Below are 18,129 nucleotides of genomic sequence, written 5' to 3' on the forward strand. Positions count from 1 at the left end.
GTTAGGTCATACAGGTCGTGGGTGCTCATCTCAGAAAAGACTCGTAATTATAATTTTCTTCTTGTATAATGTTGGGAACTTTAAATATTACTACTTTTTGATAGTTTGATCAGAATCTCCTTTGGTCATTTGCTGTATTCTTTAGTTCCTGAGAAGTCCCACTGTGAGTTTGGAATGACTAGAAATGCTCGTCCGGAGGCTGCAGTGAGGGTTATCCAGTCCATGGCTCGTTTCATGGCCGCCTATTTCACCAATCAGCTGCTTTACATTTTGCCACCTCACAGTGTGAATGTTCTTCCTCCCCTCCATGTTGAAACAGGTAACACAGTATGCAAATAATTTTCTCACTTTGTTTTTTCACATAGTATTTAAAATCAGCTTATATAGTGATCATTATTCTATGGAAGTAATACTGTTCTGGCTTAGTGTGTGACCCATAGATCCTCAGTGACTGTAAATGAATAAAATCTGAGAAGGGTAATTGCTGGGGTTTGTTTTTGTTGAGTATGGATTTTTAATTACAAATTTTAGACAAATTGGCATTTTTTATAAAGTTTCCATTTTTAAACTAAAAGGACTGTCATTTATATAAAAATGTGGAAATTTAACAAATTTTGAGTATGCTAATTTAGAATTTAATTTTTTTGGGGTGATTTACTTTTATAATTCTCTTTGTATCATTTATTTGCTCTATTTCATCATTTTATTAATGTTAAAATGTACCACAGATTAGTGCAGAGAGAACTGGCCTGCCCTCATGGAGAGAAACATGTACACAGATTTCTATGATGTTCATTTTATTCCACTAATTTTGTTGAGTGTCTGCTTCGTGCCAAGCAGTGTTGTAGGTGCTAGAAGTGTACTAACTTGCACCATATGAGATTAATAATATGAAGATATTTGTAGTGTTTTTGTTTTGTTTTGATGTATAAAATGGACTTATTCTGACTGCCATGAACAAAACAGATAAAATACCTGTTCTTTTATGGAGTTTACATCTAATAGCTTGACACAGAAAATCAAATAAATGAGTACATAAACAACATATATCAAGTGGTGGTAATTGGTATGCAGAGAATTGAAGTAAAGTAACACATTGTGACTGAGTGGGTATTTCAGATGGCGAATTTGGGAAAGTGCTCTCTGAGGGCGGGGGACATTTAGGATGAACTCTTAATGACAAGAAAGAGCAGCTATGGACTCATGAGGACTTAGAGCATTCTAACGTGAGCCTGCACAAAAGCCCCAGAACAAGAACAAACTTGGTGCATTTGGAAACCTGGAAGGCTGGTGTGGCTGGAGCATAGAGGACAAGGTGGAGAGTGATAGGATGTGAAGTCAGAGATGGGGGCCAGACATTGTGAGCCAGGAGAAGGAATCTCCACTTTAAGTGCAGTGGGCTTNNNNCAGCAGGAAGTAACGTAACATAAATATGTACACATACATAGAATAGTACAAGATGTAAGGTAATTAGAAGTTTAATAGAGGGGGCGTCTGGGTGGCTGAGTCTGTTAAGCATCTGCCTTCAGCTCAGGTCATGATCGAGGGATCCTGGGATGGAGCCCTGCATCGGGCTCCTTGCTGAGCAGGGGGCCTGCTTCTCCCTCTGCCTGCTGCCCCCCCTTGCTTGTGCTCTCTCTCTTTCTCTCTCAGATAAATAAAATATTTTAAAAATTTGATAGAGGTAGCAACAAGTGGTCAGCAAACTTAATCACAGAACCATGGATTTTGAACTGTGTTCAGAGTCTTCTGTAACTGTCTCAGGGTGTGGGTAGGAGCAGAGGACTGGCCCCACCCACTTAAACACTTCAGCAGTAGTGCTAGTCCCTCTTCTAACCTGGGTTCTTCAGGAGGTTCTGCTCCCTAGAGAGTCATGTGTGTGAGTTAGAATCAGAAGGGAACTTATCTCATGGTTTCTTTTCTAGTAGGTCCCTGCCTCCCTGGGAAGAAGAGTTGGTCCTGACCTGATTATGGCTTCTTTTTTTTTTTTTTTAATGTTTTTTTATTATATTATGTTAGTCACCATACAGTACATCCCTGGTTTCTGATGTAAAGTTCTATGATTCATTAGTTGCGTATAACACCCAGTGCACCATGCAATACGTGCCCTCCTTACTACCCATCACCAGTCTATCCCATTCACCCACGCCCCTCCCCTCTGAAGCCCTCAGTTTGTTTCTCAGAGTCCATAGTCTCTCATGCTTCATTCCCCTTAGGGAGCTGGTGTGAACAGAAACAGGTGCTCAGCTTCCACCAGGCTCTGTCTGCTCTCCTGTCCATCCACCATTGTCCTTTACTACCATGTCCTAACTCAGATTCAGCTGGGGTTCCCTGCCTTTTCTGCCTAACAGCATGTGCTCCTTTCACTTGAATGCTTTCCTCTAAGCCTCTCAGATACATATTACTTATTTCCTTGTACATCTGATATTACAGTTGACCCATGAACAACACAGCAGTTAGACGTGCTGACCCCCTGCACAGTCAAAAATTCACATATAACTTTGACTCCCCCAAACGTAAACTGTTGTTAACCTACTGTTGACCACATGCCTTGCCCGTAAGATAAACAGTTAATATATATTTTGTATATGTATAATATACTGTATTCTTACAATAAAGTAAGCTAGAAAATGTTAAGAAAATCATAAGGGAAAGTACATTTATATTACTGTACTGTGTTTATCCAAAGAAATTGTGTATGAGTAGACCTGCACAGTTCAAACCCATGTTGTTCGGGGTCAACTGTATTTATTTCATTACGGTGGTTTTATATTGAAGCTCTCTTTTTTGTTACATCCCGAGGTATTTATCACTTGTATTTTATATTTTTGGTAGTAATGTGTCTGACAACAAATTGTATCCTTAATCCACATTATTTTACTAAAGAGGAGTAAAAAATCATGTGTTTTTTGAAAAACCTAAAAAAAAAAAGAGGTCAAATTCTGACTTAGAAAATGTGTCTCAATTTCTTATCTTTCCTATCCTACATTATTTATAGGACTTTAGCTGTTTGCCATGATCTTTATTTTTTCAGATTACTTTGCATACCTAGGGAAGATTGATATTGATCATACTGTAGAAAGAAAGGTGATAGAATTATTTAATTGTTTTGGACATATTCATAAACATTCATAAAAGCTCAAATACATATGCTTTTATTCCTTGTGTAAATATCTTCCCAGTGAGAGGAGAGGCTAGGAAAGAAAGTTTTGTGATCTTGGGGCGCCTGGGTGGCTCAGTCGTTAAGCGTCTGCCTTCGGCTCAGGGCGTGATCCCAGCGTTCTGGGTTCTGGGATCGATCCCCACATCAGGCTCCTCTGCTGGGAGCCTGCTTCTCCCTCTCCCACTCCCCCTGCTTGTGTTCCCTCTCTCGCTGTGTCTATCTCTGTCAAATAAATTAAAAAAAAAAAAAAAAAGTTTTGCGATCTCTTCCTAAGCCTGAGACTGTGATTATTGAAAATTTAAATACTGAAACATGATATATGTATCTTTTAGTTTCTTTAGTTTCCTAGTATCTTGAAAAAGGTTATCTCCAGGCTTGACTTAGAATAGATTTTATGTTAATCTTTAATCAGAACTAGTGACAGAATGTATTGAGGATTTGAGTTGCTTATTTGGTGTGATGTTTGCTGTATGAAAGCAATAAAATTTTCAGAAAATTAAATCATTCAAGTTCTTTTAATAGTATGGTACCTTGCTCTCGGTAAATAAAAAAGTAGGAAAAATTTTGTGAATCTCCAGGCTTTTTGCCTATGCAGAATCAAACATTCAAGTGAATGACAATTTTTTGTGTCTATCCTAATATGTTTGTTAGAAAGCTTCAAGTGTTAGTGTTTGGTATGGACAGAGACTAGGTCACGTGAGAAACTAATCGTTTCAAGGAGCGGAAACCCATGTATACCATTTGCCAGTTTTATTTTGAGGAAGTAAGTGGGAATCTTAACAATATGTATTTTTTAAAAAATAGCCGTTGAGTAAATTGTATTTCCAAGGTGCTTATTCATGTTACTTTAATTAGGGAAAGGTATGGAAGGCTAGGGAGAAGGATATGACTCTTTGTATTTGATCCCAGGCCAGACTGAAATCTTGTCCATTTAGTCAGGGTTTTGAAAATCACTCTTTTCTACTTTCTGATGAACACTAATATATTGAACACCTAATGCTTGAGTTTCATGTCAGATTAGTTTTTTTATTGCAAGACACTATGAGGAATACAAAGTCATGTAAAATGCATCTCTGCTCTCCAAATTTCTAGTAGGAGAAATAGAGATATATTTCAGAGAAGCCCACAGTAATGAAGTATACACTGTGGCCCAGTATATTTAAGTGTGTATATGTATGTTTATATTATCTGACATAAAGTTTCATTAAATTGTATTTATATTTGTTTTATGTAATGTACTCAGTACTGTCTCTTCTTTTTCTGTATCCACTCTGTTATGTTTTGGTTTTTAAGAATGCTGGCATTTACTTCATGACCCACTAATGAGACATTTTCTTCAGTGTTAAAAAGAAACAAACCTAGAGTATGTTAAGTATTACTTTAAGCCATTTTAAAAAAGATTTTATTTATTTGAGAGAGAGAGAAAGAGAGCATGAGCTGGGGGGAGAAGCAGGGGAAGAGAGAAAGAGATGTGGGAGGCAGACTCCCCGCTGAGGGGCGGAGCCCACCGTGGGGCTCCATGTGGGGCTGGATCCCAGGACCCTGAGATCATGACCTGAGCCGAAGTCAGATGCTTAACTGGCTGAGCCATCCAGGCACCCCTATGTTAAGCCATCTTTCTTTTTTTTTTTTATTCGACAGAGATAGAGACAGCCAGTGAGAGAGGGAACACAAGCAGGGGGAGTGGGAGAGGAAGAAGCAGGCTCATAGCAGAGGAGCCTGATGTGGGGCTCGATCCCACAACGCCGGGATCACGTCCTGAGCCGAAGGCAGACGCTTAACCGCTGTGCCACCCAGGCGCCCCTAAGCCATCTTTCTTGTTGTGATTTTGTGTAGAAAATACTAATTAAAGAGACAGGGGCTACTGGCTGGCTCAGTCAGTGAAGCATGTGACTCTTGATCTTGGGTTTGTAAGTTTCAGCCCCTCATTCGGTGTAGATTACTTAAAAATGAAATCTTAAAAAAAAGAGAGAGAGAGATGTAATTATGTGAGGAGGAGTGAGTTCTGATAAATGTAATTGTAATATCCATTTTCTTTTATTTACTTGTAGAACAGTCCCTTCGACTTATTCCTCTACAACACTCTAAGGTGGCCAGTGTTGTAAGAGATCAGAATCTTTCTGATGTGTGGACAGTTGAATATGCCTTTGAATTGTTACTTATTGGTGGCCTAGTTCCAGAGGCTGTGTGGTTGGCACATAAACTTGGAGACTGGAAGACATCTGTTTCCATTGGTGTGGCCTTCCAAATGTTCTGTAAACATGATAGCAATTTCATAAGGTATGTATTTTTAGGCAAATTTAGGTTAAGAAATAGTATACTAATCTATTTTTTATTTCTCTCATTGCCGGCATTTACATATTTTGTGGAATCCTTAGTCCAGCATTGTCCAAAAAAACTTTTTGGTGTTAGAAATGTTCTATATGTGCAGTCCAGTATGATAGCTATTAGTCACATGTAGCTATTGAGCACTTGAAATGTGACTAGTAAGACCAAGGAATTGAGTTTTCAACCTAATTTAAATTTAAATAGCTAAATGCAGTGGTACTGTGTTGGACAGCTCAGCAGCTTTCTTGTGTTAAAAATTTTATTAAAAAAAAAACTGAAATTTTATTTAGCACATTGGTTAGTAATGCCCTCAAAAGGCTTTTTTAAAAATTTTTTTTACGATTTTTAACTTTTTATCTTGAAATAATTTCAGAAATATAGAAAAGTTTCAAAGATAGTACAGACAATTCTTGTATACCTCAAAAGGCTTTTAATCAATGGGAGAGTTTGTCTGTCTTATGTAGGATTTGAATTTTAAGCTAATCAATCTAATATCTATATTTTAACTCTTTTGAATATTATGGTATCGCTGTATCTTTGATATTTTTCAGTTCAATAATTCAACATATATTTACTTATTAAGTAACCTTTCTGTACCAAGCTCTATGCCAAGTATTTTAGTGGATATAAACTTAAATGGCACATAATCTCCATGTTTAAAGCATTTATAATTTAATGGAGATATTAGGACAAAACATTATTATGATTTAGATTGTGTGGTAAGAAAAGTGCCAGTGGTGCAGTGGAGAGAGAGCAGTAGTACAGGAAATACTTTATGTGGGAGATACCATTTGAGATGGGCATTGAAGGGAAGGCAGGATCTTGACAAATGGAGTAGCTATAGGGAGGGAGAACATTCCAAACATGAGCAAAGGCATATGGCAAAAGACAAGTTTGGTGTAGTTTGGATAGAGTTCACTGTAGGGTAGCAATGGAAAATAATGATGGGAAGATGTATTAGTATCATAATCATGGAGAGCCTTAAAAATCTCCTCAGTGCAATATTTCTTCAATTATTTCTTTTTTTCTCCTAATTATTTATTTTTAAAATAGAGGATGAATAAATAAAGTGAATTTCACTATTTCTTAAAATCTCATGTTTAGTTCTTAGTGTGTTAATGTTTCCTTTTTTCAAAAATTGGATTCATTTCTCTTACCTCGATGTGATTTCAGGTTCAACAAAAACAGTCTGAATTTACCAATAAATTTGACTCCAGCATGGATTTTCCAGGAAAAATTGCAGTGTTTTTTAGGTCGGCCAGCCTCTTTTGAAGCAAAAAATGAAATGGGCTCAAAATACAAACAATTTACAGGTGTGTTACCTACATTTAGTCTGACAATGTATCAGCTTAATTAATATAAACCTTATGATATTTTGAAAAGCTTGTTAATATCCACAAATATATTAAACTTTGAAATAAGGTTATCAAAGATAAAAGTTTGCTATTTATTCTTAGTCATGGGAGTATCCAAAACTTATGCCAGCTCAAAAAACGATGGTCAGTAACTGGATGATACTCTGGTTTTCTGTACATATCTTTTTACTAGTTGTATTTTGCTACATTTGGATTATTTTCTTTTGTAGTCATAGTCGTAGAATTTCATAGAATCACACACACAAGAGAGTATTTAAAAGTATTTAGTTCAACTCTTGCTGGGTGCATAAATCACAGAGTTGGTTTTTTTCATTTGAAAATTTTGGAGTGGTATTACAAAATTAAAAATAATGTAATATCACATATATCTCATAGATTTACCTAGGGGCCCTATACAATTTGTCTGTTTTATAGATGGAGAAATTTAGATGAAAAGTAATGAAGCCAGGTATTTAAAGTTGTATATTTAATCACTACTGTGGGACCCTTTGGTTTTATTAGTGCATGTCTCCATTAAGCAGTGAGACTTCTGACTCTAGATTCTTAGAATTTACTAATTATAACTTCTCTTTCCAGAAAGAACTCATAATACTTGGAAATCTGACTAAAAACTTTTCTTTGATAATTTCTGCCAGTATTAAATTTTTATTTATTTATTTTTAAAGATTTCAATTATTGAGAGAGAGCGAGAGAGCAAGAGCAAGAGAGCAGCAGGAGAGAGAGGAAGCGGCTTGCTACTGAGCAGGGACCCCAACACGGGGCTCGATCTCAGGACCCTGGGATCATGACCTGAGCTGGAGGCAGACACTCAACCGACCGAGCCACCCAGGCGCCTTTGTCAATATTTTTTTTGAATAAATGAAAGGATAATGTAACTGCATGAAAGTTGGTTTTGAAAAAAGGGACTAAAAAAGTCCCAGTCTGAACTTACAGTTCTGGAAATATGTTGTTTTAAATAATCTGCAAAACTTTTCTGCAATAAATACATAGATAAAATATAGAAAAACTTTCCCATGATAAAATGTATAGATAAAATATATAGATAAAAATATATAGATAAAATAAACATATAGATGAAATATATAGATAAAATTCTAGATAAAATATAAAAATATACATTTTAAGGCTAATATATATAGAAAGTGGGGGAGCTTTCTAGGAGTCAGAAACAAAGAGGAAATAGAAACTCAGTGTATTCCACCCCTACGTATTTACCTATGCATAATAAAAACATAGAACCACCCAAAGACCTGTATACAAATGTCCATGGCAACTTTTTCATAATAGTTGAAAACTTGAAACAACTCTAGTGCCTGTCAACTTGTGAATGGACAAACAAATTTCAGTGTATCTGCAAAATAGAATAATCAGTACTGAGGAGGGTCAAACTATTGATAACATGCAACAACATGGATGAATTGCAGAACCATTGTGAGGAATGAAAGAAGTCAGAAACAAAGATTACATATTGTTTGATTCTATTTATGTGACATTTTGTTAAAAGTAACACTGTAAGGGGGACACCCAGGTGGCTCAATTGGTTGAGTATCTGACTCTTGGTTTTGGCTCAGGGCATGATCTCATGGGTGGTGGGATCAAGTCCTGCATCAGGTTCAGTGATCAGCATGGAGTCTGCTTGAAGGATTCTCTCCTTCTGCCCCTCCCCCCATTCTTGCTCTTCCTCTCCCTCTCTCTCTCTCTCAAATAAATCTTAAAAAAAAAAAAAAGTAACAGTATAAGGACAGGAAACAGACCAGTGGTTGCCAACAGAAAGGTGAAAGAGAGCTTTTTTGGGGGTGATGGCATTATTCTTACACGCTGTATAGATTTGTCAAAACTCATTGAACTATATACTTAAAAAGGATGCATTTTAGTATATGTAAATTATACCTTATAAACTGATTTAAAAACAAACTCTGCAGATGGTTAGTGAAGTGGAAAATGAATTTGAACTCTCTAGGTGTGTAGGACACAACATATGTGTATTAGGAATTCCAATATATCCATACCAAATTGTGGATAGTAGCTATCTCTGGAGAGAGTGAGTGGAATGTGATTGGTACATAAGAAATTTCAGCTGTATCTGAAATGTTTTATTTTTAAAAAATATTAATTAAATATATCAACAATGTTAATATCAGACAAGGATGAAAAGTCAATACATGAGTGTTTTCATATTATATTCTATATCTTAAAGCATGCGTTAGATATTTCATAATATAAAAGTCCCCAAATCTCCAGTTCTATCACCTGCATCTCCTTGCATTTTACCTTCTGGGGCATGTCCACATTTATGCAGATATTTATATAGTTGAAGCTAGATTGTAGGACTGTTTTTTAAAAAAAAATTTTATTTAAATTCAATTAGCCAACTTATAATACGTCATTAGTTTTTGATGTAATGTTCAATGATTCATTAGTTGCGTATAACACCCAGTGCTCATCCATCACGTGCCCTCCTTAATGCCCATCACCGAGTTACCCATCCCCCCCACCCACCTCCCTTTCCGCAACCCTCAGTTTGTTTCAAACTCAACACTCAAAAAACAAATAATCCAGTCAAAAAATAGGCAGAAGACATGAACAGACACTTCTCCAAAGAAGATATAGAGATGGCCAACAGACACATGAAAAAATGCTCCACATCACTAACCATCAGAGAAATATCAATCAAAACCACAACGAGATACCACCTTACACCAGTCAGAATGGCTAAAATTAACAGGGAACAACAAATGTTGGCGAGGATGTGAAGAAAGGGGAACCCTCTTACACTGTTGGTGGGAATGTTTTGTATCTTTTTGCTTTTTTTTTAGTTGCATGACAGAAGTCATTTTTACTAACTTTTATTTAAAAAATACTGTGGTGGGGGCACCTGGCTGGCTTAGCTGGTTAAGCACTTGACTCTAGGTTTCAGTTCAGGTCATGATCTCAGGGTCATGAGATTGAGCCCTGCATTGGGCTCTGCTCTGGGTGTGGAGCCTGCTTAAGATCTCTCTCTTCCTTCCTCCTTCACCGCCCCCCATGCTCAGTCTCTCTCTCAAAAAAAAAATTAAAATTAAGTAAATAAATAAGTAAGTAAAGTAGCAGAATAGTTATTAAATTTCTGTCTAGGGGCACCTGGGTGGCTCAGTCGTTAAGCATCTGCGTTTGGCCCAGGGCGTGGTCCCAGGGTTCTGGGATCGAGCCCCACATCGGGCTCCCTGCTCCACTGGGAGCCTGCTTCTTCCTCTCCCACTCCCCCTGCTTGTGTTCTCTCTCTTGCTGGCTGTGTCTCTCTCTGTAAAATAAATAAATAAAATCTTTTAAAAAAAAATAAATTTCTGTCTAGAAGTTGGCTTGTTTTGCATGTCAACCAATATGTTCACTTTTGATGATCAGCTTTTTCAGGTAGGAAATTATACTACAAAGTAGGATCAGCATAATATAAATTTTAACTGTTTTACCTAATTTTGTGTTTGGTAGATCCCATTGAAGAAGAAGACGTAAATCTGCTATTTGGTTCAGTGCAAGAAGTACTGAAAGCAGCAGTTATGGCCGATGCAGATATTCTGTCAGAGACATTTCAGCTTCTGGTAAACTCTGCCAAGGACTTCAGTAGGAGACTGTGGGGCTTGGTGCCGGTCGGCTTGTATCTTCCAGCTCCTCCATTATATTGTCCTCAGCCAGCTATTCTTAGTGAAGTAAGCTTAGTGCTTAATCTTTTAATTAATTTAAAGTTGATTAAAATAATCAACTTGATAATAATTATCAAGTTAAGAATGCAAGATCTGAAGACAAACTTCCAAATCCTAGCTTTCCTGTTTATTAATTGTATAATCTTAGGCAATGTACTAAACTGTTTAAGTTACCTTACCTGTAAAATGGAGATGATGATTGTACCTGTAAGAGCATTATTGTGACGATTAAATGAGATATCCTGTAAAAGCTTTTACACATAGTAAGCATTGAATAAATGTTAAAATTATTGCAATAATAAAACAAAATCAAGAGAGAGTTCTCTATATCCAGATTTTTTAGAAAAAGACATTTGTTTAGGGTAACAAATAATGAATGTCAGAATTTAGAAGCCATACATTATTTCAGTCTTTTATTCACCTCATTGTCTGCCTCTTTTGAAAGACTTACGTTATTTTTTTTTTATTTGATAGGCCATTTTTTTTCTCCTGCAATATTCAATTGATAATTCTGTGATAAATAGCAATATGGTGTTCTTCTCAGAAACTTTTACTCTGCTCTTATGACATGACAATTAGTCGGTTTAAGATTTAAAGTATTAATGCAAATTATTTACTTTTAAATTATTTTAACATCTGATTAATATTTTGAAGTGATTCTGGTATTGTTTCTTTACTACTTACTGTTTTAGTATTAGCAACTTCTCTAGGTTTTTTCTTTTTTAAGAGGTTTTTTCCTCCTTATTTGTTATATATAAAGGTTATATTTCGATAGATTGAAATATTTCATTTATTGCTATTTCAAATGTAATATGTTATATGTGGAAGGAACATATAGCCCATTGTTTTTCTTAGTAATTCGTCTTTTCTGTCACATCTGAGTCTTCAGTATATTGGTTTAGAAATTAGGAATAGAATTTAAGGTATTTTTGGAATATGCTACACTGATAATTAGTTTGAGTGGTTATGATCCTTAGTAGTGATTCATTTTATTATTTTTTATTAAAATAATCCTCAATGGTAGGGTTTCTCCTAAATATCACTCTATATCAATTAGAACTCTTTGGGTTGGAAATAATAGAAAACTTGGTCCAAATTGGCTGGCATAATTAAGAAGCCCAGTAATAGGGTAGACTTCTAACTCAGTTCTGTTAGCATAGATTTGAGCTCTTCCTCTCTAGTTTGTTTTCTAAGGTGTTAGCTTCAACTTAAGTCTGGCTCCCTTTGTGGGAGCAGGATGGCCACCAGCAGCTTCTAAGATACTATGTCCATGTCCAGAGGGAGAGGGAAGGGGAGAAAGAAAAACAGAAGTATTTCTCCCTCAGTATTTCTCTCCATCAGGGTACTGAGATTCAGTGTTGGCTAGGGAGAATGCAGAGTTCTGTTTGGCAGTCCATTAGTACCATTGGAGTCAGGAGTGGTAGGCCTTTACTGTTAGAGGGGAAGACTTGGGTTTAGGGTTAATTTAGCCCTTTACATTGTTTGAGATGAGAGAAATATTTCCTTGACACTAGATAATAGCTATAGTTGAAATCTCTGAGGCCATCCCCCAAATTTCCCTTATAAATCTCCAGGAACATTTTCATTGGAGAAACACTATATTTATTTTCACTTTAACCCTTAAAATTTTCATATTACTAGCTACTAAAATCAGTTGTTTTATTTTCAGGAAGATGGTGAAGATCTGCTTTTAAAAGCTGAGAAAGAGAACCGCCAAAAGGTGTCTGGAATCCTTCAACGGGTCCTCTTGCTTTTCCGGGCAGCGCAGTGTTCTTTTCCTGTGGCACAGTGGTACATCTTGCAGTTGAGATGGGCGAGAAAAGTTATGCAGAAGGTCTGAAAATGTCTTAGTCACTTATGTGCTTTGTTAAACTATTTAAATACACTAATATTAATATTTACAGATACTTAGGATCATGACATTTTCCCAAGGAATCCTACCCTAAAATCCATAGATTTCAGGTTTGTTTATAATAAGCAAGGCTGTCATCGCCTTCTACACTGACTTCAGCTGAGCCATAGCTGCATCCTTACCTGGCCTGTTGTCTGTCTCTGTGAAGTGTGGAAATAAATATTATTAGCCCCAAATATCTTTAATTTGGCCCTTGATTTTGATTATATTTAAATGTTGTTGTTTTTAAGTAGGCTCTATGCCCAGCATGGAGCCCAACACGAGACTTGAACTCATGACCCTCAGATCAAGACCTGAGCTGAGATGAAGAGTCGGAAGCTTAACCGACTGAGACACTCAGGCACCCCAGCCCTTGATTATATTTAAAACAAGAATCTACAACTTTTATTAGTAGGAACGTTTAGAGAGACTTTGAGAAGTTACCAAGTTGTTTTTGAAAATTAGACTTTTTTTTTTTAGAAAGAAAGGTTTGTAAAATTTGCTTACAGCTACCATAAAAATATAACATGATATTGTACCCATTCGATATCTTGTCATTCCAAAGTTGTTTTTAAAGCATGTTTACTAAGAAGGGCGAAGAGTTTTCCTGTGTTATTGAAAGATTGGTTTTAATAGTTTCAAGATCTGCTGAGCCTGTTTGTTATAGGAAACTTCATTTAAAAATTGTTTAAGTAAACAGTTTTCTACAATAAAGTTGTAAATTAGAATTGCATAGAAGTTTGATCTTACCTAAAAATCCTGACAGTAATCTCACTTAACCTAGCTTTAACTAACTTAGCTAGCGTTAAGACTGTGTTAAGACTTTAGCGACACAGCTGAAAACATGCCTCCTAGGACCAACAGGCCATAGACAAGAGCCTTTGTGTGTGTGGTCATTGCTACTCTGATTGTCCAGTGCCCCGTGTGACTTACGGCTTATCTTTAAGGCTTGCTGTCAATCCCTAGGCAGTATACAGAAATGACCTGTAAATTCCCTCTAATTCACTATTCCTCAAATTTATCTGATAGTTTTATTGTTAGCCCATGAATTTACTGATCTTGGAAGAGGTACCAAAAATGTGGAGATCCATTCTTACAGAAGTGTATATGATTTATAAGGGATTCTCTGTATTGCTGTATTCTCTACCTCCTTCAAGTAGACTTTATTGGGCATATAGTTTAATTACAAATTTGGTTGTAGTAAATTGATGTTTTCTAATTGGTTGGAATGGTGGAACACTTGTTGCTGCCAAAATTATAAGGTCTTTATTCATAAAAGCAAAAAATCACATTTCTCATGAAGTTGCATACCATAATATGGACTGGTGCTGCAGGAATCCAAACTCTTGACAGGGAGCAGAGATCGGATTACAAAATAGCTCATGCACGTGGCTAAGAAGTTTGTGCTGGTTGTTGGCAGGAGGCTTCCCCTGAGCAAGTGATCCAAAAGACAGCAAGGTAGAAGCTACGATGCCTTTGTGATTTACTCCCAGAAATCAATACAAACACTTTGTATTCTGTTAACTAGAAACTAGTTATTTAGTACGAGCTACACTCTAGGTGAGGGAAGTTAGGCTCCACCTTTGAAGGGATGAGTTTTAAAGAATTTGTGCACATATTCTAAAACCACCATACTATTATACCAAAGTTAACAATAATTCCTTATTAAAATTGCCCTGATTTTGAAAATGTCTTTTTTATATAGTAGGTTTTTTGGAATCAAGGTCCAACTGAAGTTCACCCATGTTTGGTTATGAGATTATAGGAAGGACTTTATTATCAAGTCTGACTCATAAGAATCAACAGACTTACCCAGGATCAAACTTATACCAATGATTTCAAGGATAAAACTAAAAGACACAGGTGAAACATGAAATTGCATATATTGCGTCCAGATTTTTTTTGCTGTGGAAGAATGTTATCTGGCCTCTGTTTAACATCACGACACAAAAGAGTATCAGTTACTGAACATCTCCTTTTTATATCTCTTTAATTATGTAGCTCGTGTGACATTGCCACTGAGCCATACTCCATAAATCCATGCATCCTACATTTATGTATAATAACCAGCCTAGCTAGGCTCTTTACATCTAGTAAATATTCATTTGTTTGACAAGAAGTCTGTCATTAGCATGCTTACAAGGGGATTTGATGAGATCATGTCTTTATGGAAGTGAATAGAAGAGGGAGAAAGTACATTACAAACCTGCTGCTAATCCTTTCGTTTTCAGGTTTATGTCTCTTAGATTCCTTTTCTTTTATTCTGTAGCAGTTTCCTTTCATTACTTTTCTTGATTTGTAGAGAAACACGGTGATTTGTTCTGTACCGTATTCTGCATGTGTTTGATAGTTTATCCATTTAGTGTCATTTAACTTATTCCTCTTTCCTTTTATTTCCCCCCTAAACTAGTAATTACTCTATACTCATTGAGGTACAGAGGCTTGATCAAGTTCTTAGAAATGGGCCCTTCATAAATGGTATGGTATACTTCCCCGTTCCATCATACCATGTGACACATAAGACTTTTTATCTCACTTTTAGTGATGGTGACATGGATTCATGAGTTTGGGTTGTTTTTACTCACTTACATTCTCCATCAGCCCAGCAACTTTTTACCTAATTGAACATTTATTGAAGATCCTTGCTGGAGTCATTACTTTATTAGGAGTTGCCAAATGGTGACTTTCTAATTCTGTCACTTAAGTTTTTTAAAAGTTATATAGGTAGATAGAACTTTTGTCATATTTATTTTTAGGTACTTCACATAGTTTTATTTTGGATGAGAGATACTTAAATATCTTTTTTCTTTATTATGCCTTTGGGGAAAGTCAGGACAAATAGCAGTCAATTCTTTGTATACAGGCAAAACTGAGTAACGAAAAAAATTTGATTGAAACCTTTTTTCTTTTGTGACCTAGCCTAAGGGAATTTCTTTTTCCTTTTTTTTTTTTTTTTTTTTTAGATTTTATTTATTCACTTATTTATCAGGGAGAGAGTGCACAAGCAAGGGGAGTGGCAGGCGGAGGGCGAAGTAGGCTCCCAGCTGAGCAAGGAGCCCGATGATGCTGGACTTGATCCCAAGACCCCAGGATCATGAACTGAGCTGAAGGCAGAGGCTTAACCAACTGAGCCACCCAGGCATCCCTAGCCTAGTGAATTTCTTGAATTAAATCTGTGAGCTAAGTTTCTGAAAGTACGGCTTATTTCAGGGATATTTTCTTACGTTGTATAGGAACCATGCTGTGTTTTCCATGCTGTATGGTTTATCTTACCTGCCTTGTTTGTTCCTTTGTAACTTCATTAAAAATAGATTTTTAGACGACTAATAATGAACATATTCTATCATTCTTTCAGATTCGAATGAAAGGGTCCCTTCCTTCATTGAGTCCTTTCCCTCAGTCATTACTTAATTACTGTAAAGGAGGTGTAGCATTCTTTCGACCTGGAGCAACTGGAGACCACAAGCTTGATGAAGTTTCCATTAAAGCCATAGGTTTGTCCAAAATGAACTTATTGCTTAGAAATTAGGCCTAGATATTAATAATGATGTAATATTAATAATGATATAATGATGTAACAATTGATTTGGGGAAATTTCTAAACAATGGAATACTATATTGGCAATGAAAAGACACTATGTGTATGTTACCACCATGGAAAGATGTCCAGGATACATTAAATGAAAAAAAAACCTAGTTTCAACACAGCATACGTAGTATGATTATATGTATCTTTGTGTACTTTTATTGCTTTTAATTAAAAAATTATTTAATAGTGGAAAGTATGTTTCTAGTATTGAAAATTTTAAACTTAGTTGCCTATCGGAAGGGATTTTCCAAATAAATTAACTGTACAGTATTAAGTAGAGCCGTGTGTATTGGTTTTGAACATTATCTACAATATACTATGAAGCTTAAAACAAGTAAACGACTAGTGAATAGAGTAAGTTATTTACTTTAAAAATGTTTTCAATATTTTTATGCAATTGCCCATGCATGAAATATTCTAAAATAATGTGCATAAAAATTCTGAAAGGGTTTTCATGACTTTTATATAAGGTATTGGCAATGAACATATGCTTCTTTTATAATCAACAAAAAAAAAGACATTTATTCTGGAAAAAATGAGCAGTGGTGAAGTTGTTATTATACGAATGTACATACTCATCCACTTTTTTGTATTTGTATTTCCGATTTAGGTTGCTTCAGAGAACTTTGTGCTTTGTGTTGGATGCTACATATTCGTGATAAGTTATCCTATAGTTGCAGGCAATATCAGAAAGCAAGAGAAAATGTGGAGGGAAGAAAGGTATTTACCTGCACAAGAATTAGGGAAATGAGCAAACATTACTTGGGAAATTATTGCTTGATTGAAGATTTTACTGTTTATAACAAACTTTCTTTTGAACTCATCCTGATCTATCCTTTTGAAAAGGAAATGTATTTCTCAATATCCTTTTAGGACCTCGAAATGGAGTTCGATCCTTGTATGGTTGAGCATTGTCTCAGTGCAGTGGAGTGGGCGTACAGAATGCTGCCTTTCTCTCGGTTTTCTAATATTGAAGAACTTATTCAGGATCTAATTTTGAGCCTTATTGGAGAACTGCCACCAATCAGAAAGGTAATGTGAGTGTAGGTGAAAACAAACTAAATGAAAATCGGAGACTTTAAAGGATTTTTGCTTTATTTTAATTAAGAATGATGTTGCTCATAAAACTCATTTTTTAAATTTTACTCAAGGTAGCAGAAATCTTTGTGAAAGCATTTCCCAATCCTGAGGACATAAGGGTTCCTTTAAGAGAAAAATATCAGTCTCTTCAGCAGAGACTCAGACACTGTGTTGTGAAAGGTAAGTGTCATTTCTTAGATGTCTGATAGATGAGTTATGGAAGATTCTCTTTTTCTTTTGAAAGCATGTAATTTCTAGTGCTTATGTTTTTATGCTTTTCTCCTTTCTTTGAAGGTAGTATGAGAAGGCAGAAATAAGCACTGCTCCATTACTTTAATGGACCTTCTCTAACTTCTGCAATTCTGCCTTAAAATGTGGACCACAGCTTTCTAAAAAATACTGAAGAAAGCATATTCTGTAAGAATGTAGAAATAAATCTTAATCATCAGTTGGATTCCGTGTTTCAGGAGGGACTGGAATCGGGTCCCCCTTTGTTTTGAGTTGAAACAGTTTAATTTACTCTAAGGCCTTTTGCTTTTTCCTTTATAGGTCCCCAAACTGAGGAAATGATGTCTGTTATTATGCATTCTATTCATAAAGTGAGAGTGAAAGCCCTAAAACGTGTGCAGAGAAATATAGGTTCTTTTGAGATGAATATCTGGGAACCAGTTGAAGAAGAAAAACCAGCTGAGGTTCCAGGTTTTGATAGGTTTTCCCTAGGAACTAGTTTGAGCAGGAGCACACTCACCGAACTGGGGAATGCTCTAGTCCACAGTGATGCAGATGCAGCAGACACCTCGGAAGCATTGTCAGTTGAAGAAAAAAGTAGGATACATGTCTATCAAAGGTACAGTTGAGATCTCTTAATAGCAAGCATTCACTTCCTTTGGAAGAAAAATATTCAGTATGTTCATGCAACAGAGGAGCTGATTTTTTGTCCCTCACTGATTGCTCTGTTAACAATATGAATGATAAGTGCTACCCTCCCTGACTCACAAGGATGTTAGGAGTGTAAAATGAAACTG

The 18,129-nt window shown here is 36.0% G+C and overlaps 1 protein-coding gene across 1 annotated transcript in view; it reads left to right on the plus strand.

Moving 5' to 3' along the window:
* CPLANE1 (ciliogenesis and planar polarity effector 1) overlaps positions 1-18,129 on the plus strand; it is a 130,693-nt gene that overhangs the window by 26,965 nt on the left and 85,599 nt on the right. The window contains exons 15-24 of the mRNA XM_040630494.1: positions 146-319; positions 5,215-5,443; positions 6,665-6,804; positions 10,333-10,550; positions 12,214-12,378; positions 15,791-15,929; positions 16,635-16,744; positions 16,898-17,056; positions 17,176-17,284; positions 17,654-17,951. Of these exons, the coding sequence (XP_040486428.1) occupies positions 146-319; positions 5,215-5,443; positions 6,665-6,804; positions 10,333-10,550; positions 12,214-12,378; positions 15,791-15,929; positions 16,635-16,744; positions 16,898-17,056; positions 17,176-17,284; positions 17,654-17,951 (1,741 nt within the window). The remainder of the gene's footprint in view (positions 1-145; positions 320-5,214; positions 5,444-6,664; positions 6,805-10,332; positions 10,551-12,213; positions 12,379-15,790; positions 15,930-16,634; positions 16,745-16,897; positions 17,057-17,175; positions 17,285-17,653; positions 17,952-18,129) is intronic.

Source organism: Ursus maritimus, unplaced genomic scaffold (assembly GCF_017311325.1).
Source record: "Ursus maritimus isolate PB19 unplaced genomic scaffold, ASM1731132v1 scaffold_15, whole genome shotgun sequence".
In the NCBI taxonomy this organism is placed as follows: Eukaryota; Metazoa; Chordata; class Mammalia; order Carnivora; family Ursidae; genus Ursus; species Ursus maritimus.